General features: G+C 34.9%; 2 protein-coding genes across 3 annotated transcripts; both read left to right on the top strand.

The window, feature by feature from the left end:
* The first annotated feature begins 926 nt into the window (after positions 1 to 926).
* LOC125657594 (uncharacterized) lies at positions 927 to 2536 on the top strand. Its single transcript, XM_048888273.2, has 3 exons — positions 927 to 1189; positions 1517 to 1734; positions 1994 to 2536. Exons 1-3 carry the CDS (start codon positions 1071 to 1073, stop codon positions 2101 to 2103), a joined length of 447 nt encoding a protein of 148 aa, XP_048744230.1. The 5' UTR covers positions 927 to 1070; the 3' UTR covers positions 2104 to 2536.
* A 4464-nt stretch (positions 2537 to 7000) lies between these two features.
* On the top strand, positions 7001 to 27010 carry LOC125657595 (uncharacterized). Of its 2 annotated transcripts, none has more exons than XM_048888274.2 (12): positions 7001 to 7125; positions 7457 to 7527; positions 10144 to 10857; positions 11983 to 12372; positions 14186 to 14308; positions 16548 to 16639; positions 16891 to 17014; positions 17451 to 17645; positions 19104 to 19199; positions 19567 to 21241; positions 22537 to 24407; positions 24816 to 27010. In XM_048888274.2, exons 3-12 carry the CDS (start codon positions 10374 to 10376, stop codon positions 26288 to 26290), a joined length of 6525 nt encoding a protein of 2174 aa, XP_048744231.2. In that variant the 5' UTR covers positions 7001 to 7125; positions 7457 to 7527; positions 10144 to 10373; the 3' UTR covers positions 26291 to 27010. The 2 variants fall into 2 exon arrangements, with proteins under 2 accessions (XP_048744231.2, XP_056005974.1); XM_056149999.1 differs by having other exon boundaries at positions 7003 to 7114.
* The last annotated feature ends 98 nt before the right edge of the window (positions 27011 to 27108 follow it).

Raw genomic sequence — 27108 nt, forward strand, 5'->3', positions numbered from 1 at the left:
TAATGGTTTTGCTTTTGTTTTGCATTTTAATAAATACAAATGACCTTTTCTGCAAAGTCGATTTATTTTAATTTGCGACGATTTACTAATTAATTATGTTTTGAACATATTATTGTTTTGGGTTGTACAAAAGTTCGGTCACACGTTATAAACCACTTTCTGATATCCTGAGTAAAACTATCACATGTATGTAGATGAATAGACACAGCATGAATAGATCTCCAACGAGATCTCCTGTAATAACAACCAATTTGTTTTCCAAGTTTCACATTCTTTTAGTTTACATTATATTTGTTCATGTCGAAATACATCAGTTGTAGACCTATATGTCTATTTGCTCAGTAGTACCTTCTGTCGTCTGCAAAAAAAAAACGTCTGCATGATTTCCAGGCAGATGTAAACAGAAAGAATTTTGTTTTGGTGAAATATTCATCAAAAGTACATGTTTTACCATTCTTTAGTACTATGAATGTTTTCACTCCATGCATGCGTGTTTAAAGGTATATTTGACACTGCGTATATCCACTCATATTTCAAAATAACACATCCATTAAAAACTTTATTAGTCAAACCTTTTTGATGCTTTTCCGACTGTCCTTTATTCATCTTATTCACAAGATTGACCAAATTGACTGATTGTGGAAGACACAAAATTCAAAACAATAAAAGATTGATCTGACATGCTGCACCACAAGATGCATACTTGAACAGTGTATTCATTATTTAACTTTCTTACGTTCACACAATACATGTAAATCTATATTTGTTTTGAAACGATCATACAAAATATGCGTAAACGCAAACATATGCTCGACATTTTTGCGCTCGTTTACCTGTATTGTTCATTGTCTTCCGTTCAAATTTCTCACCTTGCCGAGGTGGGAAATTTGTAATATTCGGTCACGATTTATTTACTCATTCATACATGTGCGTATTTTGTGTTTACTCGCGGCATGTTTTGAAATGTGTAGGATGACGCTTTCGAGTAGTATAAATGTCCTCCTGCATCCTTCACAACCATCATATTCTTTCAAAACGGTTCTCGAATCGCATCTCTGTAAATTACAAGCATGTCTACATTTAATGTTTGCGTCGCCCTTGCTGTATTCATATCTCAGATACACGTATTGGTCTCTGTACCAATCTGGGATCGAGCCAGTCTTGTATGTCAAAATATTAATGGCAAACAGTAAGTATCATATAGAGTCAATTTTAAAATCTGAGAAATGTCCTCTTTTTTTTTCTTTTTTCTTTTTTTTTTTTTTTTTTGATAACAACTTTTTTGCAAGAAAAAATTATATTCATCTTTTTTTTTTTTTTTTTTTTGGTTGAAAAACTGACAGATTTCAATTTCTAAACTGAACAAAAATCCTTTCAATTTCATTTTTGTAAACCGTCAAATTATGCAAAATGTATGCTCTTGCTTACAAGTTCTTTTGATTTAATTACAATATCATCAACAATTTCGTTTGTACAGTATTTGTTATATTTTAAATTCACGTTACTACATTTTCAGAATAATTGATGAAGATTCACATCGTGAGTTATATGTTGACTCTGCATGCTCCTCTGGAGAGGTTGTGTGGCGCATGACCAAAACCCTGGTGACACTGCGCTTTCAGAAGGCTTCGCCATTCACAGTCTGTTTCAGTAGCAAGGCGCCTGTAGGTTACGAGAAGTTTGGTGTCTACAGCTTCTCGTTGAATAACCTCTTTGTTGGCAATCCAAATATTGGTACGTTTTTATAAGTCAAACAACAATGACTACTTAAATCACTAAAGCTGAACATTTTATCTTTACTGATACATTGTAGTTCACAAATTAACTGACGTAATTATCAGATTCACGGCTTTTTAAATAATAAAAATATGATAATTTTGTATGATTTCATTTGCTGAGTTTTCTTCGTCACATTTTCTCTTTAAGGCAAACAATATTTTTCTTCATTATTATATGTGCACACGGTATAATTTTCCTTTCTTTCTTTCTCTAGAAACTGACGTCTGTTTGAATTCCGTCGGAAACGCCTTGGATGTAAACTTACTGTCGCTAGGGAAATACTACGCAATGAAAGCTTACTTCAAAGTCAGATGCCTCTCGTGACGTCATTCATAATTATAGCTGTTCGAAATCCCTCCAGTGTCCACAATTATTCATTGTGGACGTTCAGCGCTACTGACCAAGTTATCTAGGGCTTGGTGTAAATACAGACTGTAGTAGAAATGCGCAGTGATGCTTGAAATTACCATATACGGCTTCTAGATAGATTCACCATAAGAGCGATTGACGTTGCTCGTTGCAGACCCGGTGCTCAACACAGTAATATATTGCGAAAGTCGCTGTGAATAGTTCCATGCATAAAAACATCTAAAATAGTTGTAGTGTACATAGAAACTGCTTTTCGCCATATTATTGTTCAATTGTTGCTGTCATTGTGTTACGGAATTTAACTTCCGTTTTGTAAACATGTGCACAGTATCGTATCAATTTGTAGATTTAATCTGCATTTCCACCAATTACAAATTGAATAATTCAATTACTCAGACTTTATTGTATTTAGTACATGGGGAAATATCATTGATGCAATGCATGAGGATAGACAAACGGATCCTTGCATTATGCCATTTAAGCGGAGAAAACACCGATCGCGCTTTCTCCATCTTGACAAAATACTTCTTTTTCAATCCCTCCTTTGCCCAAAATGAACAAATCAATGAGAGTATTGCACGGAAGCTTGAAATCATCATTATACGCTGGAGTTTAATAATAGGCATAAGGGCAGTTAAGATCATGTACATATAATTTGATTTAATTTTGTCTGCATCAGGGACCTATATAGTATATAGGTCCCTGGCTGCATATAGAATTCTGACAAATATATTGAGTTGATAATTATAATTTTACGAAATTTCTTAAAATCTGCTTGCAATAAACATTGCAAAGTTCGTGGCATGTTTTTTATATTATTTTTTTAGGGAGAGGGGATAAATGAAAAAAGTTTAATTTTTATTAAAAGAAGGTATTTGTAACATGCATGAAAGTTGAGGTTAACGAACAGTGAACAAACTCATAACTCCTATAAGCAATACAAAATAGAGAGTTGGGCAAACACGCTCCCCTGGACACACCAGAGGTGGGATCAGGTGTCTAGGAGGAGTAAGGATCCCCAGTCAGCCAGTCACACCCGCCATGAGCCCTATATCTTGATCAGGTAAACGGATTTATCCGTGGTCCAAATCAGTGTGCCAAGAACGGTTTAACAATCGGTATGAAACACGTCAGACAGCATTTGACCCAATATTAGGTTGTATTAGCAAACTATATCGTTATAACGACCAACGAATTTACGAAATGCTGACTTTAAACAAGAGTGTTGAAACCCCTGTACCATCAACTTGTTTGTCAGTAGCTTGTCTCGATTTAAAAACTGATCATACGCAGAACACACTCTTACGTATCGTGCTCTTGCATATTCAAAACAGTCAACGAAGTAAAGTATTACATGTAGTAATTTATTGTCAAAGTCTGACACTGGTACAAGAGGTTCATTGGCGTCCACAACACTCACCTGAGTCACCTTGAGCCCGCTGTTCTTAAGAGGGGGATTTTTAAAGAGTTTTACCCTCTTTAATCTCTTATTTTGACCCCAATCTAGCCGTGTGGGATTGTGTTTTAACTGAACTAACCTTAATCCCATGACAAATGTTGACATCATTTTATGACATGGGGGTGCCTCAAAATCAAAATAGTTAACATGACTTCGCTGTTCTGGAGAAGAATTCCCCCTATATTCACGTTATTACTTAGAATTTTATCCCTGATTTCAGCTCCACCCTAACCCCCAGGGTCCATAAAAAATCCTAGATTTGGAGCATTTGCATATTGATATGATTTAGTGTGACCCTGTATTTTTTTTTCAAATTTCCTATATACGATTCCAATGTAAAACTTATTTCCTATTTAAACCAACCTTAGTCAAATATGAATCTGAATGCTTGCAAATTAATGCATGTATATCTTATCAGTAGGCCTAGTCCTTAAGAAAAATTTAAAGATTACATATATTTCAACGTACAACTTTTATCCCTCATCCTACCCCCGGGCCATGATTTGATTGATTGATTGTATATTGTTTTACGTCCCTCTCGAGAATATTTCACTAATATGGAGACGTCACCTTTGTTGGTGAAGGGCTGCAGAATTTCGGCCTATGCTCGGCGCTTACGGCCTTTGAGTAGGGAGGGACCTCGGTTTTTGGAACATACTTCGAAAGTGTGTAAAGTTTACGGACAGACGGACGGACAACAGGTGTTCAGAAAAGCTCACTTGAGATTCTAGCTCAGGTGAGCTAAAAAAAAAAACTTGATAATTATATGTCACAACGAATAAAATAGTTATAATTATTAAAAGGCACTTAATTTCATTCGGGGGATTGAGGTGTGAGGGTGTTAAAAGATAATTCGGGAAATGAGGTGTAGGGGTGTTCAAAAATGGTCACAACATGTATACTTAACCTCAAGGAAGCAACATTACCGCTGGAATATACTGGTAAATATTGCCGATGGAAGGATTAATTCAAACCTACAGTTCGATAATCAAGAAGTCAAAATAACATATGAGTATATCAATTTCTTGCTATTTACAAATGCTTCTCTGAAACAACATTTTAAAGCATAAATTGTATTTAGAAAATGAAATAAGATAATGATTTCTTTTAAAGTTGTAACTTTAAAAAACTCTTTGGAAACTGCTCGATAAGCTTTTAAAAAATCTTATGATACCACCAGGGCATCTTGTATCTGTAAAATCATATGCTTCATTATTCCAAATAAACATTGATGCTAAAATTGGATAGATAGCGCATTAAATTTTAGCATCAATGTTTATTTGGAAAAATGAAGCATATGATTTTACAGATACAGGATGCCCTGGTTGGTATCATAAGATTTTTTCCACTAATGACTAATTTCTGCAAAACATTGAAAGGCAGTGAGCAGGACCATACGTCTTTAGAGATGAGAGAGAACAAAGGGAGGTAAGAAAAATATTTTTATGAAGTAATAGGGCAGGGTGTTTTGAGGTAGGTATTGAATATTGATCAACTGCTAAAATTTGCAATAAGTGTTAGGAGAGAGAGAGAGAGAGAGAGAGAGAGAGAGAGAGAGAGAGAGAGAGAGAGATGTAGGGATAGATAGTTTCAGGTTAAATATCAATGTATGACACATCGTGTAAATAGCATATCAACTGACAACAAGAGGCCCATAGGCCACATTGCTCACCTGAGTCATCTTGGCCCATATTTAAAGATGTTCCTTATATATTCGCATGTAAACTTTGATCCCTACTGTGGCTCCAACCTACCGTCAGGAGCTATGATTTTTTACAAACTTGAATATGAACTATGTAAGGAGGTTTTCACGTAAATGTAAACTTCTTTGGCCCAAAGATTCTTGAGAAGAAGATTTTAAAACAAATTCTCTATATATTTGTATACATGTAAAACTTTGATCCCCTATTGTGGGTCCCATCTACCCCCACCCACCCCCCGGGGGGGTCATGATTTAAAAAAAAAACAACACTTGAATATGTGCACTATGTCAGGAAGATGGATGTATGGCCAATATATGTGTCTGATGATGAAAACACATCTTCATAACTCTGAATCAGTTGAGAAAGTTGTTGTTTCTGTGCATCTGGTAAACAATCATCAACATGAAGTAATTCAAATTCACTGCTGTTTATGGCATTCACAGATGTAATTTCCTCAACGCTGACTGGTTGAATTTCACACAGTATAGCCTTTGGTGAAATAGTTACTGTCGTGGTTGTAATATTATCCACTTGAACTGGTATAGGCTGATCGCATGGGTACTGGAAATTTACTAATGAGGGTACAATGTCTAAGTCGGTGGGAATCCGAGACCTAGATGTTGCTTGCAACAGTGCACAAGTGGCATGATAAGGTAATACTTTGTCTACTTAACCTTGCAATGTGACTGACGAGTTTGGTGATACAATGTTGACAATCCCAAGTCTGTTATATGGTTTTTCTGAAGTTTCCCCTCTTTACGTAGTAAAGATCTAAAAGATAATTGCCAAATTCATCTTACTGTCAGTGATTCCAAATCCTGTAAGAAATATCTTTCTACCACTACCTGTGCAGTCTAACCAAATGTGGAACTCTACTCATAGACAAAGGGGTTAAAGGCCTTGGCGGGGAAAAACTAACCAATTTTGAATATTTAATTAATAAAGGGTTAAGAGTTTAAGGTTAAAGAAGACTTTTAAAGATTTTCTCTGTATATTTGTATGTAAAATTTTGATCCCCTAATGCGGCTCCATCCTACCCCCGGGGGTCATGATTTTCACAAACTTGAATATGAACTATGTCAGGAAGCTTTCATGTAAAATTGTACTTTTCTAGCCCAGTGGTTCTTGAGAAGATTTTCAACGATTTTATCCATATAATCGCATGTAAAACTAGCTTTGATCTCCTATTGTGGCCCCATCCTATCCCCGGGGCCATGATTTCATCAAAGTTGAATCTGAAGTATGTCAGGAAGATTTCATGTAAATTTCAGCTTTTCTGGCCCAGTGGTTCTTGAGAAAGATTTTTTAGTAGACCCCACTCTATTTTTTGCATTTTTGTGATTATCTCCCCTTTAAAGGGGGCATGGCCCTTCATTTGAATAAACTTGAACTTCATTTAAGGATGATTTTGGGGAAAGTTTGGTTGAAATTGGTCTTGTGGTTCTGGAGAAGAAGTCGAAGATGTGAAAAGTTTACAGACAGACGGACAAACAGACGACGTACAACAGGCGATCAGAAATGGTAGAGCTTTCATATCAGGTGAGCTAAAAGCAATGGAATACAAATGCATGTCACCTCGTACGAATAGCCATTGATTCATACAGGCTCTCAATTATTTTACATGATTTAAGGGTGGGGGGTCCAGGATGACGTTTGCAAATAAAACGTCGGGATGATCCAGATGATTGTCGTAAGATGGCGCTCAAATCTCACAACATCCGGTTGAGGAAATTCGACATGAACCATTTGATGAAAAAAAGATGTGCAACTCTGCATGGGGATGAAAAGATATGCTTTGAAAACAGTAAATAGATGGTAATGTTTAATAGTTCAGTTTGTCGATGGTTGCAAAAAAATTATTTCATGTCAGAGTAAGATTTACGTGAGCCCCAATGCATATACATGTACAGTTACTTTGTATCTTTAATTGAAAGTTTAAAAGTTACAACCATTCGAATATTCAAAATGGCAACACGTACGGGTTCGAAATTGTAATATTTTTAAAGAATATATTAAAGCAATTTATTTCATTAAGTGTGAATTTTGAACAAGTCCATTTTTTTCTAATGCAATATAGAGTTCTTTCCCTTGAACTATTGAAGTTAAATTTACAAAATTATTATTTTTTCTTATTTCCATGTTACAGAATGCAACAATGGAAATAAAGAAAAACCATCTTCTTCCTAAGATGATATGTTGGTGCTGCTACTGTTAAAGGTAGATCCTCTATATGTGCTGTATTAAACAGTATTTTGTTTGAAGTCATTTAAACTAACCAAAGTTTTGTCAGTATGATATTGGTAAACAATGAAAATATTTCGATTTTACTATTTCCACAAATTATATACTGGTAATATGTCTTACGGCTTGATTGTGTTTGAGGGCGAAGCAAAAAGTATATTGGCATTAGTATGTCGATCTATAACACATGGCTCGAAATTAACATATGCCCGTCAGTCTGTGACTGGTTAAAAGTCTGGCGGACTGACATACATTTGTTTTAGTCAGTCCGATTGGACTGGTTAATTTTCTAAAGCATCATTTTGGAAAATATATATATGAAATCTTATACACACATTAGGCATGCTTCGATCTGTAGATATCAGACGAATTTGATTCGTAAATATAAATCCATTATAAGTGTTACAATATTGTCTGAGGCATATTGAGTTAATATTAAAATTTCATTTTAATAACATTAACGAAATCTGCTTAATTATTTCTGGAAAACTCTGTTGAACTGATAAATTTTTCTGTGGACTGGTTGAAATTATACCCCATCAGTCCGGCTGGACTGGTGACATAAAAAGTTAGCTGCAAGCCCTGTAACAGGGTGAAAAATATCCCAAAGTTAGCATCTAAACTGTGAGGACAGATCTCTATTAGCCTATTCATTGAATGTGGGAATTATAATGCAGTTGATGTAAACAGTGCATTGTGACATCATATTCAGTGTTTGTGTTTAGCATTTACAAACATAGGAGATGTGGTACAGGTACGTTAATCGAGGAGTGATTATATATTAAGAAAATGATTTACATGCTTTTACAGATGTTATGTAACATCTCAGAATAACGTGAACTAGGGTAGACAAGATGCAAAATGGAGAATTACATGTCTATGCGATTGTATTCAAATGGATACCATTTGAACCAAAATTTTCAAGTTCAAAAGGCATAGTTTAGTTTTTTATCAATTTTCTTTATTTTCCTTTTAAACATGTATATACGTGTTACCTACAGGGAGAGCTCCGCTCTCACGGCCCTTCGGCTGTGATAGGGCTTTGCCCTCTATTAAAGGGGTACTAGTCTTCTCAAAGTAAGGAGGAAATGATTTTTCTAGCAAATATTTATGAAGAAGAGACGTTTATGGTGGTAGCGTGAGAAAAATATTGTTACTAGAATAAACATCATGGAAGTTCAGGTATATAGTCATAATGGATGGTGGTTTCATGTTAAACATAAAATTTAACTCCCTTTCTATTGCTCAAAATGGTTCTCTCTACCCTCTTTTCTGTCTGACTGTCTGTCAGCAGCCTACAGGTCTTGCATGCTTTTATGTTGCCTTGTAGTTGTTTACTTATGGGGTGTTCACTATCCTACTCCGAGAATACATAATTAAATAGGAAATTAGGTTGATGATTTTTTAATCCGATCGAGTTAAATTGCATAATTTGCATAAAGTGTATAGCTTATATAGCTTGATATGAAATACACACGTTTTACTCCTGCAGTGATATCCAAAGAAAATGACATATATATAGCTTTAAGGCGAATTCCACATACATATCAATGTCTAAGGGGGATCTAGAATTTTTCATAGGGGAGTGGGTTCCACTCCATACAATTTTTTTTCAGGAGTTCCAATTTATACTCTGGACAAAATGAAATAGATAAGCATAATATTTATTTTTGATCTAATCTAACCTTGGTATGACATAGGCTCATCGAATAGAAAAGATTATCCATTGAAGACACAAAAAAAACCTGGAAAACCTTTGTAGTGTATTGAAAATCACACCATAGGAGATGGAAAAAAATCTTTATAAATATCTATTTAATAGCAAAGTGATGATGTATCCTTAAATTTTATGTGATAATTAATCCTCATGCAGCATAAACATAGTTTTCATAGTTTAGAGAAATTAGAACAATATCATATACAGAATCCTATCTTTAACTCGCTGATTAAATATTTTGTAATTTAATGTAGATTTAACTTAGCTACTGTTAGACCCCCCCCCTCCCCCTTTTAATAAAGTTGATTAGAATGGCATCTCCATGTAAAAGTAGTTCATTTTGCATATTTTCTTGTTCATTCAATTCAAGTGTCAAGAGATGAATTGATCAGATTATTTTATCATGTTTGAAAGGTAGACATTACTAAGCCATTCTCAAGAGCTTGATAAAATATATAGCTAAATCAAGATGTACCAGACGGGTTAAAGTATCATATAGTGTAGTCTCAAGTTTGCTTAAAGCATCCTCTTTGTTCAGTTCAGGCCTACATTTGTAATCCAAAGTTTTTCCATGCTGCATAGGAATCACATTGATGTATGCTACAACAAAGGTCAACATCTCTTACAATTATTCTGAACAACTAGATTGAATTTTAGTCAAATTTTGAATATATGCAAGTATTCCCTAGTAGTGTAAATTTGAGTTTGTTTGAACCATCAGCCTTAACATAGTTTGGGGCCACAATTGTGGACAGAGTAAGACATATTTCTACAAAAACAAAACAATCCACATCAGTGTTGTAGCCCTTTGACCATGTGTTCTCCGGATAATATCATAATATAATCTGAAGTAATCTAATTTCTATTTGTTTCAGGTCAATAGAAGTTTGGACAAAACCACTGTGATTGTTGTATAAGACCGGCTTCCTTTGAAAACGGAAAAGATCCCAAAATGCTTGTATTTTATTGGAACATGTAACAGAATCTCCTGTACTCAATGGAATACAAGTTTTTAGATTTTAATATGCACTGTGCATTCTCATATTTGTACTAAATGAGAGCATATAGTGATACTATAGTTGTCCTGATTTCAAGATTTTAAACAATGGAACAAAGTAGAACTGATAAAACACAGTCAGGTGAATTGATCAATAGAAAAGATCCTAGGAATTCCCCAGCTCTATGGGTACACCATAGACCGAATGCTGGGAGCAGCTCACAAACTTCAAATGAACAAAGTGTTGTAGGAATCTCCTCACAACTACAGACAAATGCCTGTAGATCAATTAGTAGTACCCAGCAGAAGACATTTCCTGTTATTCAATTGAATGCAGATACCAACCAAACTGCACTAGAATTCTTCAAAATTGAAAGTACTTCTTCTCCCTCGTGTCATGTTGGAACAGTGCGAAATATTATACCCAGTAATTTACAGTGCAGCGTGTCAAGGTCAGATAGAGATGACCTCCATCAGACAGTTATACCAGCCTTTATTGTAGTGTCAAAGAAACGGAAGCTAGGAAATGAGGTCATATGTATTGATGAGGAGGAGGAGGAGAATTCTTCTGGCAAAAAAGATGGCAAACCAGGTAACTACAAACTGACGGAGAGATGGTATATGGTCATTTGGCATTCATCTTAGTAGCTATAGAACGAGCTGTTTGGGGAAATATTTGGGGTATCCCAATTTTCAGTTCTACAGCTCTCTGCTTCATAATGTATGGATAGAATCATTGAAAACAATCTCTAGCTCATTGGAACTATACTTTTATCCCAGCCAAGTTTTCAATGGTGTGTGTTTATAGGTCACTGCTGATAAAGTAGTGATTGGATATTTGAATACTTGCGTGGTCATTTACATTAAAAATGGCTGATTATAAATGAATCCTAGTCGGGTTTATAATGACATGTTTCACTACTGATGTAATTACATCTGGAGATGGTTGGATGTGGTTGATGACTCGACGGTCCATGAACAACATCAAAGCTGTTTTAGGTGTCACTACTGATGTAATCCATAGATTGAATTTTTGAGTACTTGTTAGGTCACATTACCCAGAAATACAATGGATACAAAAGTCTTATGTGAGCTACACCACCCAATATCAATAATAAACACATAGTCAATCATTGTATAATTTTCTTTCTCTCTCTCTCTGATATCATGCACATGTATATATACAAATGTAGATATATACCGCATAACGGGTATTTTCTGCAGATGGAAAGTTTTGCAATTTGATTCATAAATAGTAGCAAATTATAGTCTGGGTTTGACAGTTTCCAATTTCTTCGATTCGTTTTACACACACACACACATATATATATATATATATATATATATATATATATATATATTGTGATTGTTATTTTGTGGATTTTCCTATCTGCAAAAAGTGGACAACTGCGGAAAATACCCATTATATAGTAATACCCATTTACCTATGTAGCAGTAAGATAAGTTCGATCGCCTGTGGCCAGATAGCTTGGTAGAGCACCTGATTAGGGGGATCTGAGTTCAAATCCTAGTCTTGTCCATTTTCTCTCTTCCTGTGACACCTAAAACAGCTTTGATGTTGTTGATGGACTGTCAAGTCACCAACCGTATCCAACCAGCTCCAGATGTTTTATCCCCTAATCTTCGGGACGTAAGGACACCAGAAGGTGATCAGTTTTGGTTTGTATAATTATTTAAGCTGTTTTTATCTTTTCAGATCAGAGTACTAAGGCAACATCAAAGACAACACACTTAATTCAACCAGTGGTTGGCCAAGGAAGTGTTGGCAGCCAAGTGCTCATTCAAACACAAACTATAAGCACAGCTGGCTCTAGAGTACCCCAGCAACCTCCTACAACTATCCCCCAGTCCTCTAACCTTATAAGCAAACTCAACTCAACTCAGCCCAACCCAGCAATTAGTACTCAATCATCAAAACAGACAACAAAAGACATCTGCAAAATAGGAAATATAGATAAAGAAAATGTGCCCACTTCAGCCATACTGTCAAGACAGACTGGTTCTCTCCCAAATGCTGGTTCCTTGTGCTGCAGTAAGGAATGTACGTACTCATCCTCATCGATTCCAGCAACAGACATATCAATTGGTAAGTTCATGTTAGCAATAAAAAAAAGAGAGTGAATTTTGTAGATTTCATTTGTTTTGCTACAGAAATTTGATAATGAGAGAAAAGCTGCCAATTAATTGCTTGGTCAAAAGGCTAAAGTTCAAGATCTTGGTCAGTGATTCAATATTGCTAATGTTTTGGATGCAACAGCAAGAGTCTCTCAGCCTCATACTTGCTACATACATGTACATGATTATTGTAGGTGGGAGGGAAAACATAGCTGGGATTTTAATCTGTATGAAAACTTTTAAAGTAAATAACAATAGAGTAGTGTTTCAAAAGTTCTCTTTATTTTGTATACATTTGACCACAGATTTACCTGTATAAAAAGCTAGCACCACACCAGACTAAGTTCACTAAAGGTTTAAACCCTGGTATGGACACAACAAAGTGAATTCCCTATTGAGAAAGTACTGCTTTTCTCTTTTGATTTATTAAAAAACTATAAAGTTGTAAAGTTTTTTTTACATGAAGGAGATATTTCCCCTTAATCACCTCCAATGGTCATCCCTAATCTGCATAATTTTCTCAAAAACGAAATTGTTCAGTATTTAAATTTTTTTTCCACAAAATGAAAATATTCAACCTATTTTCCATGGTAAATGGGGCAGAGCATCGGGCCATTAGAAGGTACCCTGGTTTTTTGGGGTTTTTTTTCCATATTGGATTATGAATGTCCTTTGGACATATTTCTAGTTTATATTCAATGTTAACTAAATAAGTAGAAACACTGTGAGAGCATGACACCCTGTCATTGAGTACTACTAATCATTCATAATTATTGCTTTAATAATGATGAATACAATGGCATGGTTACTCAATCATGAAGCTTGGACTTAGGGGGTGCTAGTACCAAGTGATTTGGTAGAGTTAAACCTCTTTTGTTTGAGGGTGAAACCTGTACTAATTGATATAATTGGTTCAGTATTACTGTGTCTGTGAGGTGATCCATCAGCACCTTGGCTTGTGGGAAGGATATAAATACAGATGTAGTACTAATAAGGCAAGAATGATCAAACCAAACTTGGCATACTTGTTCCCCAATGTGAGAGGAAGATTCCTGTTATTTCTCAAGATTAAAGGTCTTGGGTAATCAAAAAGTGAAAATAGTAATAATGGGTTAGTATTTTCAAAGTTGTATGTCTTCCCCATGGTGTTGGTTCCTAGTCTATTTAGGAACATAATATTTTGCTTCCCAAGTTATATTTTGTTTGAGGGAAATCTTTCTACTTTATGATATTTAACAGAGCCATTTGAGAAATAACATTTTGTTAAAACTTGCCAATACAGTATTAGAAACATACATGTATATTCTCTTGCAACTGCATCCTTGATTGTTTGAAATTGTGTTTAGTCAAGTTTTATTTTCTACATAATTTTTCATTGTCAGAACCATATTTTGACCAAAGAGTGGTTTATTTGGATATTAATCTTTGATTACTAAGTACTGCATTGGATGGGGTTATTGCAGTATGAGCATTGAAAGCAATGATGGAGGGGGGGGGGGGGGGGGGCAGAGATGAAAAGAATTATAAATGAAATGATATGTGATGATGTCTGGACAATTCTACTCAGCAGTAGTGTGTATGTTGCATCATCTGGTTTCATGAAGGATTATTTTCCAGACTTTTGATTATATGATAAAACAATGTATGCTTTTTTTGAAAATGTTACTTAAATGAGAAAACTGTTATTATAATGTTTTTATATCAAAGTTGAATAAGTAAATTAGTTGTCATACTTTCATATTGTATGTGTTGAAATATTAATGTTGTTTTCATCTATATTATAGATCAGAGTACATCAACATCACCAGATATGTGCAATGTCTATGATAATGAGGAACCAATATCACTCATACAGCAAGGCATTCCATTGATTGGTAACTCCCAAGATCTCTGTGAATCAAACCCAGGTAGGATATTTGTTTTGTTTTTGCAGGGTTCAAAGTTCAAATCCTTTGGGGAAAGGATTTCTTCAGACTTTATTGCTGGTATAGAAATCATGGACTTTACACTGAGTGATGAAATCCTACAGGGGAAGGATTAGGTATAGCAAAATCCTACAGATGGACTTTACAATGGCTAAATCCTAAATCTTCAGGATTTTATAGTGGTTAAATCCTAAATATGAAGGACTTTATAATGTTTTATTCCTAGAGATGAGTAACCTAATGGTTCAACTCATAATGGTTGAATTCTGCAGATGAAGTTCATAATAGTTTTAAAGTCCTTTAAGAAAAAAATATAATTATGGTCATAGGTTGATGAAGAAAGCAACGATAAGGCCAATAAAAAATTAACTAATAGTTTCTCAGGCCCCGCCACATCCGTTGAAAAAGATACCACATGGAATTGTTTTTCCACTTTATTGTTGTTTATTTATGTAAATGAGGTAACTCTTATGTAATAAAATTTTAAGTATCTTTTTGATCAAATAATTATTGAATGCATACTCATTTATGTGCAAGTGTTTAAAAATAATAGTATAAACCTAATAGTAAGTAATGTGAAGCTATTTTTGATATACATGAGGAAGAAAAGGGTAACTCATTCTACAGTCAGCATAAAAAGAAAGATAACTCATGCTTGTCTGCCTCATCAAAATTTGAAACTTTTGGCCTGAGAAACTATTTATTAATTTTTTGTGACCGAATTTGGTTAACTTTATAGGGTCCACTTTCCATTCGGACAGAATAATCTAAAAATATACTGATAACAGCATCAATGACCTGCATATTTCACAATTCCTCATGATTTTCCCTGAATATAGAGGGCACTAAGTATGTTGTAGTCCTTTATTCATGATGTCAGTACTAGGAATGATAGAACATTTGTTATTACATGTATATTTGATTACAATATCAAGTGTCGGTTCAACATGTTCAAGGAATTTTTATGTCACCGTAATCAGAGATTCTGGGACATACAGGTTTTTTTTAAAAGTTAAGTGTAATGATTGAAAATGATACAATCGACCATTAATGTTCACCACTAATTTTATGTCTGTGTCCTTTTGCGAATTTTTATGCCACCATAGTCAGAGATCCAGGGACATATAGTTTTCTATCTGTTTGTCCATAAAAAACTTTAACCAGTTACCTTCGCCATAACTTTAGAATAGATGGTGAAAAGCCTTTCATATTTCACTTGTGAATTCTTTGTGACAATTAAAGATTTTTTTTTTGTACCAAAATTTTTTACCTTGACATTTTGGCCATATGGGGGGTAGCAGTGTTTCACAGACATATCTTGTTGTGCAAGCAATATTGGGTCATAATGTAACAATGTACATGTATGTAATTATAAAGATAATGAATATGAAACAACAAGTAAAAAACAACTAATGAAAAAAACCCAGTTTAAAGCAAGAAAATAACCTCTAAAGGGTTAGTAAAAGTACTAATAAGTATCGTCGACTGCCCTATTTCAGTGACTGACCAGAATCGGTGACCTGTTGTTTACGTGTGCGCGTTGTCGTTTCCGGGTGTAGATTGCGTCATAAATTTCGCTGTAGTGTTTGCAAACATATATAGAGTACGTCTTCAATTTTTTTCCGAAAATGAACTACTAGAAGGAGAGTATGCAAAAAATCAACACGAGCACCCCAAAAATAAGCCCATTTACTTATTACTTTTTCAAGCAAACCTTCAAATTAATATAAAGTATACCAAAAGTCTAGAATTTTACACTATGTTATTTTATTCATTGACATTTAAATGTACATTCCTCCTGTATATACGTTTTAACAGTTAAAAACTTTGGCAAACCTGTATTAACAATGATTACCGAAATAGGTGACGTCACCGTTTTCGGAGCACAAAGTGACATGTTTTTTGTTACAAAAATATATTCAATTAACGTACCAATGAATTTGGAATTTTTGGATGAAAGTAAAGGAATTTAATTACTTTAAAGGTAGGTGTGTAATTTATCTATTTAATCCAAGTGATTAATGAGAAAATCATGGTTTATCACTAAGGTCACCGAAACTGGTCAGTCGACGATACTAAAAGTACTAGTAAAAAGCATTAAAAGTACATTAGAACTGTACTATGATTGATGAACTTACAATGATATTTGTATCATATCATTATATAAATTTAGACTGTGGCATGAAGTAAAAAAAAATTTCTTTATTTGTTTATGTTTCAGAAATGTTGAAAGAAGTCCCAAGGATTTGTAAAGTGTGTGGTGAAGAATCCAAGGGGAGTCCATTTGGCGTCCCTGCCTGTCTTTCCTGTTCGGTATGATGCCGATCTAAATTATGTAAAATTGTATAGCTGGCTGGATGAAAACACACTTCATTTACATAAATTAAAAGTAAAGTGTAATTTTGAAAATTCAATGAGGAAACAAGCTCTAAAAATAGATACACGATAGCAGGTGTAATGTGCATATAGATGTTTGTTAGGGTTTGCTTTTCTTGATTTTATGTCCCAGTATAAATGGCACATTTTGTTCGCTAATTCATAAGTTATGAAATTCTTTTTGACAGGTGTTCTTCAGGAACTGTACTGAAGACGACTTGAAGATAAGTAGACATCGACAGTACATGGGGCGCTGCGGTTGTCAGCTTTGTCATCTCTTCTGTTGCTACTTACGCGGGATGAAACCAGAAAGTAATTATCAAACAGTCTGACACTCACATTAACTATGCTACTCACAAACAAACAGTGTGACACTCACATTAACTATGCTACTCAAATGATTCTAATTTCTCTAGAATCATTCATGTATGTAAATGTCAATATATATTGTGGTCAATGATTTTTTAATAAATTTCCTCCAAATTTTTTATGGGATGTAGAGTCAATCAGTAGTTTTAAATTGAAATATCATGATTATACACTTTAGTATTAGCTAAGTTCCCAGAAAAGAATGATTTCACACCATGATCACTCTATATAGAGCTAGAAATTTTCATTAATAAATGTATAATGGATATGTCATAAATCTCTGTTTACAATAATCATAGGCATTGTTTTCTTCATTGTACCTATGTAATTTTCTTGCTTGATTTGTAATTTTAATGAAGTATAATGTTTTATATTTCAGATTCAGATTTTCTGGTGTGTACAGTTTGTAGTAAACCTTTCATATTAAGATACTTTCTGATACAGCATCAGAAAAATTGCCAGAAGTCTCCAGTCAGTCCAAAATGTGACACATGTGGCCTCACGTTTGCTACAGACAGTCAACTGAAACAACACAAGAAGAGCAAGGTCTTTTGTGAAAAGGACAGTACTGCTGGTAAATGCTTTAATTTATGAGGTGGCCAGTCATTACACTGTGCAGAAGATTTTCAACCACTCTTTAAAAAACATTTCATCATCTGTTGTGGCCTCATCCTAACCCCATGAGCCAAGATTTGAAAGAAAAAATATGTAAGGAATGCATAAATGTTCTGGAGAAAAAAGATTTCGATTGAGATGTGAAATTTTGAATATTTTTTTATTTCATTACGAAAATCTGATCCCTTATCACGGTCCCATCTTCACTCTTGTGCCCATGATTTGAACAAAATTGAATCTGTTGCACAAGAGGATGCATGCACCTCATTTTTACAAATTGTAGTCTTGATCTCTAAAGGAGATTTTTTTATGCATTTGCCTGCAAACTTTTTCTTATAGTTCATCCCTATGGTGTGGATGAACTTCCTTTCAGTATTGTTTTGACTAATTATAATCCTCTTTTTAAAATGAAGATTTGTAAAGATCAAGGATGTATAAGGAAAAAAATATAATGATAAACAGCTACACTACGAATTCCCAAGACATTATGATAAACAGCTACATTACGAATTCCCAAGACATTATGATAAACAGCTACACTATGAATTTCCAAGACATTATGATAAACAGCTACACTATGAATTCCCAAGACATTATGATAAACAGCTACAATATGAATTCCCAAGACAATATTATGATGAAAAGCTACACAAGACAATATTATGGCCCATAGGGTCAGGATGGAGTCACATTTTCACATTTGGAATCTTCAATATCCTTTCATGAATGACAAGGTTATAGTTTGCACAACATGCAAGCATCCTCATGTATTGTAGCTTCCGGGTTGTTCGTATCAGGATAGACCCATAATTTTACTTAGGAATATAAAATATTAATGTACATATGAAAATATCTTCTAAAGACAACATGAAAGTGCCTCCATGTAAAGTCATCTTGGTTCAAACCTTGGCTGTACAGTCCAAAATGGCCATTATAGGTCACGACAAGGGTTCATAGTTGTGCATGAAATTTGACAAATTTTGTCCCTTTTTGTTATGAAAATTAAGATTATACAGAAATAAATTAATTCATTTTTGTTCTCAAAGAAGGCTATATTTGACTAAAATGCAATTACTGTACATTTTTGTGCAGTGTAGATTTATATGTTCATGGCCAGGCCTGCTTCTTTAGGGCAGAGTTTTGGGTACCGTAAGGGTGAAGTGACATACCTTCAATGATATATAAACAAGAATATATAGTTTGTCAATGTTGTTTGGTAATATTTATGTTTATTTAATTTAATTACTTGCATGACTCTTTGTAGGGTTCAAAGGGGGGGGGGGGGGGGGGGGGGGGGGGTTACTAAAGAGATCCTTAGAAATATGCACATCTCCAATGTATACAGGAAATGAGAGAATATAAATGTTTGGTTGATTCAACAATTTCAAATGAAAATAAATGTCTCAAATTATTTCAGGAACCGATGGGAAGTATAAATGCGATATCTGCTGGGAATCTTTTTCATTGCTGGGTGCCTTAGTATTGCATCGGTACACACACCTAAAGGTGGATGGTGAGTGTGTTTTAAAAGATTGTTATGTAGAGTAAAGAATCTGTGAAACAGAGACATGTCCATGCACATTAGCACATGAAATTGTAATGAGAATTCTTTGATTTTCATGGTCTTCAAATTCCATGTTTTTGGTATAGAGTACAATTTTATTGGTATGTAAATTTCAGGAGAACTACACTTTGTTTTCTCCTCTTTCATAAGTATTGGGCATCATTAGTCACATGATTCCGTGGTCTTGCTTGACCACCAAAAAAACCCAGTCAAAATTGGTGTACAACAAATTGTGATACCTCGGTGTATCTTTTCTTTCACTTTCTCTTTACAAAATAATTATTTTACGGGTTTTTTTTCATTTTAACTATTATAGACGAGATGACAGAGATGGAAAATTCATTAGAAGTAAAGACATTCCAGATTAATCCAGAAAACCCTATTATCATTGATGATTGTGAAGAATTAATTGTCATTGATGTTGAAAAAGAAGGGAAAAACAACGACTCGGAAACTAATGATGAAAGTGGGATTGCAGATAATGAAATCAAAACTCACCAAGATGGAATCCGAACACATATTGATAATGTTGAGCATGAGGATCAAAATTCGAATATTCCAGAAGAAAGAGAAAATATTAGACATCTTGTAGATGGTCAGCCTGGGAGCAATAGTGAAAAAATGTGTGTTGATGATAGTGCAGTTTATTCTGAGGAAACCGAAAGCAGATTACAATCTGGAACACAATTATCACAGGGATCCCAGAAATGCTCAACTGTCAACGACAAGAGTGAAATAAGCAGTGATGACACAGGAGAAATGGAGTCAGAAGAAAACCATGTAAAGACAGTGATTGGTGAAGAAGAGACGGAGAAAGAGTCTGGTCTTGGAAACAGCTGCAGTATAATTGAATACAACGAAGAATCATCAGATGAACTCCTGGAGGAGGAGGATGATGAGTACATTCTGGTCACCTTTGACTCCAGTGATGAGGAAGACAATGTTAGTACTGTGAATCACTGTGGAGCTGACTGTATGGATAACAATGAACAGGAACATGATAATTCAAAAGATCACGAGATTCCACCCACTGCAGATGTGATTATAAGAAATAACGAAATGTCCAGCCAGTTTGCCGAATCGGGATCCACAACTATGCTTCCCGTTTCAACATCACACCTGGTGATGGAATCAATTGCTGGTACAGACAAGAATATAACTGAAGGCACCAAACAAGGCAATGCAATCCCAGAAGTCAGTGAAGTTTCAATGGAATGTCAACAAGAAATTTCAGAAGAAAAAAATGGTTATGAAAATACAGATTTTGAAAAGATGCAACCATCTATGGAAATAGAGGAGGAAGAAAAAGCGTGCATGGTGAAAACTAAATCTAACACGAATATTCAGAGTGCACAATCAGAAACAGGAGAGACATGGGAAAAAAATAATTCCCCAGAAAGCAGTAACAAAGATTCTACTGTTACTGTTGATAAAGCAACAGCCTTACAAGACAGTTCATTTTCAGCTGATCAATCAGGATCGAAATCGCATGTGAAAGTAATCACAAATGAAGATGGAGGGGAAAAGCTAGAGGTCCATTTTGTTCTGGATGATAAGACGAAAACTGGGACACCTGATATCCTTGAGAGTTTATCCTCATCAGAGAATGCTGTCACCGTTGATGAAATTTCCAGTACAGTACCAGATGACATTAATGTAGAATATCCATCAAACGAAAGTGCCATAGATAAGGAAAACATGACTCCTGGAATTCAACCTCCACAGAATGATGACAGTCAGTGTAAGACGACAGGAAAAAGTACAAATGAAAATATGAATACCTGTGAGGAATCAGCAGAATTGTCGACTCTCTCAGACAAGCAGTCAGATGTTGGGAGGAAAGATGGAGCAAGTATGCCGCTTATTCAAGATCAAGAGAAAAGTGAAAGCAAACAAAAATATCAGAAAAATGAAGAACAAATGGCTACAGCAGACATCATTTGTTTATCTTCAGATGAGGAAGAGGAAAATGTCAAGGAGAAAAGTGCTGGGTAAGTAAACCAAACGGCAGCATAAGAACCTTCATCTTGAATGGCGGGAAGAACGGCATCAACAGCTCATGTTTCAAACACAGGCATTTATTATGTTCCAACAAAACCACATATTCATGTTCCTACACTAAATACTAGTATTCTGTATAGGTACTTTTAAAATTTGTAATGTATTCTCTTTAGAGGTATATCCATCATATTACAACTGCAGTGCAGTCTAATTAAATGTAGTACGGCATAACAAATAATAAAACGTAGGGGCTAATTTTAATTAGACTGAACTGCAGTGAAAATAACATCTAGAAATAAAAGTACACAGGTGAATTTAAAGCAGAATGACAATAGATTTTAATCAAAAATGTGAAAATAATCAGGTGTGAATTCAATACTGTGTACAGTATAAGTAGGTAAAAGTCAAGGTCAAATTTGCCCAAGTCGCATTTAGCCATGGTTTAGCACTAATAGAATCCTCCATTTGTACAAATGTGTGATAGGGAAATTCCACCAAGGGAACAAGTTTCGAAGTTAGGATGAGGCTTTACAGAGTCCTAGACAGCGAATCTTGTTCCAGAGGTGGAATTTCCCTATCCCACACATGTAAATAATGAAGGATTATTATTCTCACATTTTATCCACAGTTTAGTCAATGCATAGATTCAGGAGCTTTAAGAAAATCCTCATTTGAACTTCAATACGAAAACTAATTAGACAGGCAGAGAGAGAGCATAGCCGATAATGACTTACACTTGAAGCGTAAGCTAAAAAAAAAAAACACCAAGGTTGTCCACCAAAAGCTACATGAAATTGAAATTTTAAGAAAAATACGAAATATTTTACTTCACTATGTAACACAATTAATAGAAAATATATATCACAATCAATGATGTTGCAGCAGTGTATTACAGAAAAATCTCTCATACATGTAGCTGTCTCACATGGGTAAAGTCGATATAACACTGGTGTTAATGTGAGAAATAGTTTTATTAGTTATTTAAACAAAACATTTACAATGTATGAGGTAAAATGCCACTACTGTGTAACAGAGATATACAAGACCCACACGTAGCACAAAGATTGCTAATGACTACAGTCTGTCATGACACTGAGTCAAGTTCATTTAGTCAAGGTTAATGAGAAAAAAGTTAGAAATATATTTGTTTCAGGCCATTTGTAGAGGATAAGTATTACTAGTTGATACTTGGCTAGATTTTTTATGATTAAACAATGTGATGTAAGTCTGAATTAGTTTCAGAAAGGCACAAAGTTTAAGTTGCCATGTCTCTTACCAATTTCAGGGACACAGGCCAAGAAACTGTACAGATAACTGACGACTCTTCGACAAATGCCCAAACATGCAAGGTCATACAGAAAGCATCCAAAAACAATATTTTGGGAGATGATCCTAAGAAAGTACTCAGAAATGAGTATTTGGGGAGTCATGTTAGTGAGCTCAATCCATCTTCAACAGGAACAACAAGTCGGTCTCACAAGTTAAGTCACATGGATATCGTCATTGATTTGGACCCTGAGGAAGATTCGTACATTTGTTACTTATGTAAAAGCAAATTTCCTTCTGTTCAGGACATCCAGCTGCATTTAAAGAAAGTTCACTCTTATTTCAATAACAGTATCATCCTAGACGGTTTTTTCTGCTGTCATTGTAAGGATAAGTTCAATTCTTTAGGGGAGCTTTCAATTCATGAGTCAACTGTTCATGGTTTCAAATTTTCATGCCCTTTGTGTGGGATTCACCAGAAAGACCATGAACTATTTTTAACCCATATTATGGAACATCTATCACCATGGATCCTTTATTGTGTTTTGTGTAAACTGGAATTTAGAAAGGAAGATGAATTCAAGGAACATAATTCTATCAAGCATGGTGGCAAAGTGGTGTTATCAGAGTCCTTGAAATGCTGTATTTGTGACAGTTTCTTTGCTGACAAAGGGAAATATTATGAACATCTTAGAATTTTTCATGATAAATTGTTTAAGTTTCCGTGCAAGGTCTGCTTTCAAAGTTTTTGTACAAGATCTGCACTGAAAGTTCACAGAAGCTCTCTTGATAACTTTCTTAGTGGATCAAGAACCAAAATAGCAGAATTCATTTTGATTGATTCTAATGCAGTTGACGTTAAAGTGATCAGTGAAATTCCCTTGAGTAACTTTCATCGCAGATATTTATCAACTCCAACAACCTCAGAAAAGGCAAAACTTGCTTATAAAAGAATAGACCAAGAATCCATACTTAGAAAATGTAGTTTGACAGATACAAGGAAAGGGATTGTTATTAGTGGTGTAAATTCAAGGTCATTGCAGAATGACGAAAGTGCAGACAGCACTTTGGAGAGCAGACAAGGTCAGCCTGTGACAGATATCAGCACACATGGAGATCCAAATGACATGACGAATAGGAATATTGCATGTGAAGAGGAGAGCTTGCCAGATATACAGCGTCCTAAGCAGTCAGAAACCTCTGCCAGTAGTATAACTGATCTGGTGTCTGCAAATGACGTCACATCAACTGCTGAGGACATGGTTACCAATCTTAGAATTGTTGGACACAAAACGGATAAGGAATCACAGGGACATGAGAAGGAATCACAGGGACATGTGAAGGAATCACAGGGACATGAGAAGGAATCACAGGGACATGAGAAGGAATCACAGGGACATGTGAAAGAATCACAGGGACATGTGAAGGAATCACAGGGACATGAGAAGGAATCACAGGGACATGAGAAGGAATCACAGGGACATGAGAAGGAAACACAGGGACATGTGAGTGAAGAATTAGCATCAAACAGAGACCGGATTTCAATGGAGGTTGAATGTAAGGATACATCTTCAGTTACCACTCAGTCTACAACATCAACCTCAATAAATGACACAGAACCTGCCAATCGACCGTTCAAAAATCCTGAAAAAAGAAATTCAGTTTTGCCAACTATTGACGGGAGTGGCATTTTAGATGAATCCACTCCAATGTTAACAAGCTGCGAACAGGGGTCATCCGGAAGAATGCCTGATAGTCAGACAGTCGATTTAACTACAATAACTGATGCAGACTTTATAGAGGAGGATTCAGGACAATGTAGCAATGGGGAATCTTTTATTCCTATTGGTAATATCATGACCATTCAACCAAAAGAGATCCGTGAGAAAGGTAAGATGCTGTGTCTATCATTAGAATTTAGATAAATAGGGGGAAATTGATTGTTATGTTCCTTATGCACCCAGATTCCTGCAGAAATCAGGTAGAGGTTGTTATGTGGATGTGTTAAGTTTAATTGTTTTATGTATTTTATAATAATTATAGGAACTTCTATTGTCAGTGTGTCCATGTACTACAGGATTGTATGCGCTGCAAGTTTGTTCTTTTCTTTTTTCTTTTGTATTTTACTTCAAACTTCTGTGCAGCAGCGTATCATTAGTCAAAAAGAAAAGAAAAACATACTGAATGCAGAAATTTAACAATTTCTTTTTGTTTGATATGACGTGTTTATTCATAAATGCATTTAGTTGATGAGCTCCTTTGCTATTTATTCTAACAAGTCTTTTTTCCATTTTGTAGAAAATACCGGAGTCATGCAACATAGAGGAAATGTTGACAGTGGTATGAAAGATTCAACCATTTTCAGTTTTGATTGTTTAGTAGAGAAGGTATTTGATGAATATGAGCATAAGACGAGAGACGCTTGGAGTAAAGAGGTCATTGTTGTGGAAGACGGAATGCCAGATAGTGGAGAGGCTGGAGAATACCATTCGTCCCAAAGGACATTGAGAAGAGTTCAAAATAATGAAAATTTACCTACATCTTCGTCCAAGAGTTTGAATTCATCTCAGGATGAAAATATACCAGTTGAGATAGAGAATGTAATTTCAAATCTCCTCAGCTATTGCAAGAGACCCAAGATGATGTCATCACAAAGAAGGTCTTCTAATGCTGTCGAACGTATCTCCCCAAAAGTGAATTCTATACCTTATAAAGGAGCAAAGGGAATGAATAACTTTCCAATATTGCAAGGCGATCTAAAACATAACAGTGTCCCAGTTATGGTTGATCAAACAACCGAAAGGAATTTAAATGTTGACCAATCTAGTGATTCGTTGAGAAGCTTATCATCTCAGGAACATTCCAGAACAGAAGAAATGGATCATCAAGTAGCATCAACACCGGATAATATAAAGTCAAACAATTTCTTTGTGACGAAATCGGTGTTATCTGTGCTTGAAGGCAATCCTTCATTGTTGTTGAATGACTGGAAAGAAACTTTGGAGGAAAGTGGCAAAGGGACGCGCCTGCGTGCTATGCATCCAGATTTGAACGATTTTATCAAACTTACAAATTGGAAATCTTCGCCACTTGTACTTGCTAAAGTCAATGCCCTTTTGCACAAAAAATTTCCTGTAGACAATAATATATCTAGAGCCGATACAACCAGAAGTAAAGATGGTCGCATTTTGATTGGAGAGCGAAAGGAATTATTTGCTGATATAAAAAATACTTTGGAAAAATTTGAGGATGACCCACATCTGAAAAGAAATCCCATTAATTTTGAAAATTTGGATAGAATGCAATGTACAAAGGATGAATCCCTATCTAAAGAGAAGCACAATATGAAGAATACTGTGGAGGCTCAGAAAACGTACGTTTACAGCCACACTGACCTAGATAATGCTGTAAAGCGGCTTAGTTCAGTTGTCCAAGCTATTGCGAAACGAAAGCTGGATGAATGTGGTCCTCCGGACTCAACTGAAATGCAAGTTGAACAACCCAAAAAGAAAATCAAGATCGTTCCGGCAAAAGATGTCCTAAATCAGGATCAGGTCGTTGTTTCTATGGAGGGGGAAATGAAAAATGATGGAAATGAACAGGGGCCTTCTTCAGAAACGTTGAATTCTAGAAAATTGTCAGACCCATCTGCAGTAGTCATGGCTTATCCAGTAACAGTCACACAATTGTCAACGACCGTTCCACAAGTAGATATTAACAACACACTTGGTGCTGAAGAAGGTGGAATGCAGTTTGACATTGTAAAAGAGTAACTGCAATATGTGACTTTTGAAAGAATTGAAAACATCTATATTTTAATACGTGTATGTGTTTTATATCTGTGTACTAGTGATTACTAGTATGGCCCAGAATTGGGACTATGCTGTTTTAGTCCCGTTTATCAAGAATGAAGAAGTCATGGGGGTAATTCTTTTTCTTAAAAAGTGTAAATTTAACTGATTTATAATGAAATAATTTTTTTCCAAGTCTTATTTTCACCATACATGTATGTTGAAAATGCATCAATCACTTTCAAAATGTCCATGAATATACGCACATGTGTGGTTCTACTATTTTTAAGTTTTTTATGTATATTTGATGTATACGCTGTGAGGGTTTAAAAGTGACATTGTTTCATGGTAAGTGATTAATGTATATTTTTGTTCTTTTGTTTTTAAAACAAAGTTAAGTTTTAAGTTAATATATGATCTTGCAAAAAAAGAATTCCGTTCAGGGATGTTGATTTTCACCATTTGTTTGAATTGTATGATTATGAGATAATACATGTTTAATACTATATATTTCTATGTATTATGATGTACTGTCACAAGGGATATATTGTCAAAGCTATCATGCAATTTTATTTTACTGTTACATGTTATAAATTGATATGCTGAGAAGTATCTGTTATGAATAATGTAGATGTACATGTAGACTTATTGATGAAATTTGTAAAGATAAATCATGATAAATAAAATTAATGTTGAATTGAAATCAAACCTAAGTATCAAATGCCATGAATATCCAATAATATAGGATACATTGATGGGTATAGAATAATATAGGATTCACTCAACTTTATTGATGGGAA

This window comes from Ostrea edulis, chromosome 9 (assembly GCF_947568905.1).
Source record: "Ostrea edulis chromosome 9, xbOstEdul1.1, whole genome shotgun sequence".
Lineage (NCBI taxonomy): Eukaryota > Metazoa > Mollusca > Bivalvia > Ostreida > Ostreidae > Ostrea > Ostrea edulis.

Coding starts and splice junctions, on each gene's coding strand:
- LOC125657594 (XM_048888273.2), top strand. CDS start 1,071: ATGTCTACATTTAATGTTTGCGTCGCCCTTGCTGTATTCATATCTCAG. Junction 1,190..1,516: donor CAAAATATTAATGGCAAACA/GTAAGTATCATA, acceptor CTACATTTTCAG/AATAATTGATGAAGATTCAC. Junction 1,735..1,993: donor TGTTGGCAATCCAAATATTG/GTACGTTTTTAT, acceptor TTCTTTCTCTAG/AAACTGACGTCTGTTTGAAT.
- LOC125657595 (XM_048888274.2), top strand. CDS start 10,374: ATGGAACAAAGTAGAACTGATAAAACACAGTCAGGTGAATTGATCAAT. Junction 10,858..11,982: donor CAAAAAAGATGGCAAACCAG/GTAACTACAAAC, acceptor TTATCTTTTCAG/ATCAGAGTACTAAGGCAACA. Junction 16,640..16,890: donor CTGCCTGTCTTTCCTGTTCG/GTATGATGCCGA, acceptor TCTTTTTGACAG/GTGTTCTTCAGGAACTGTAC.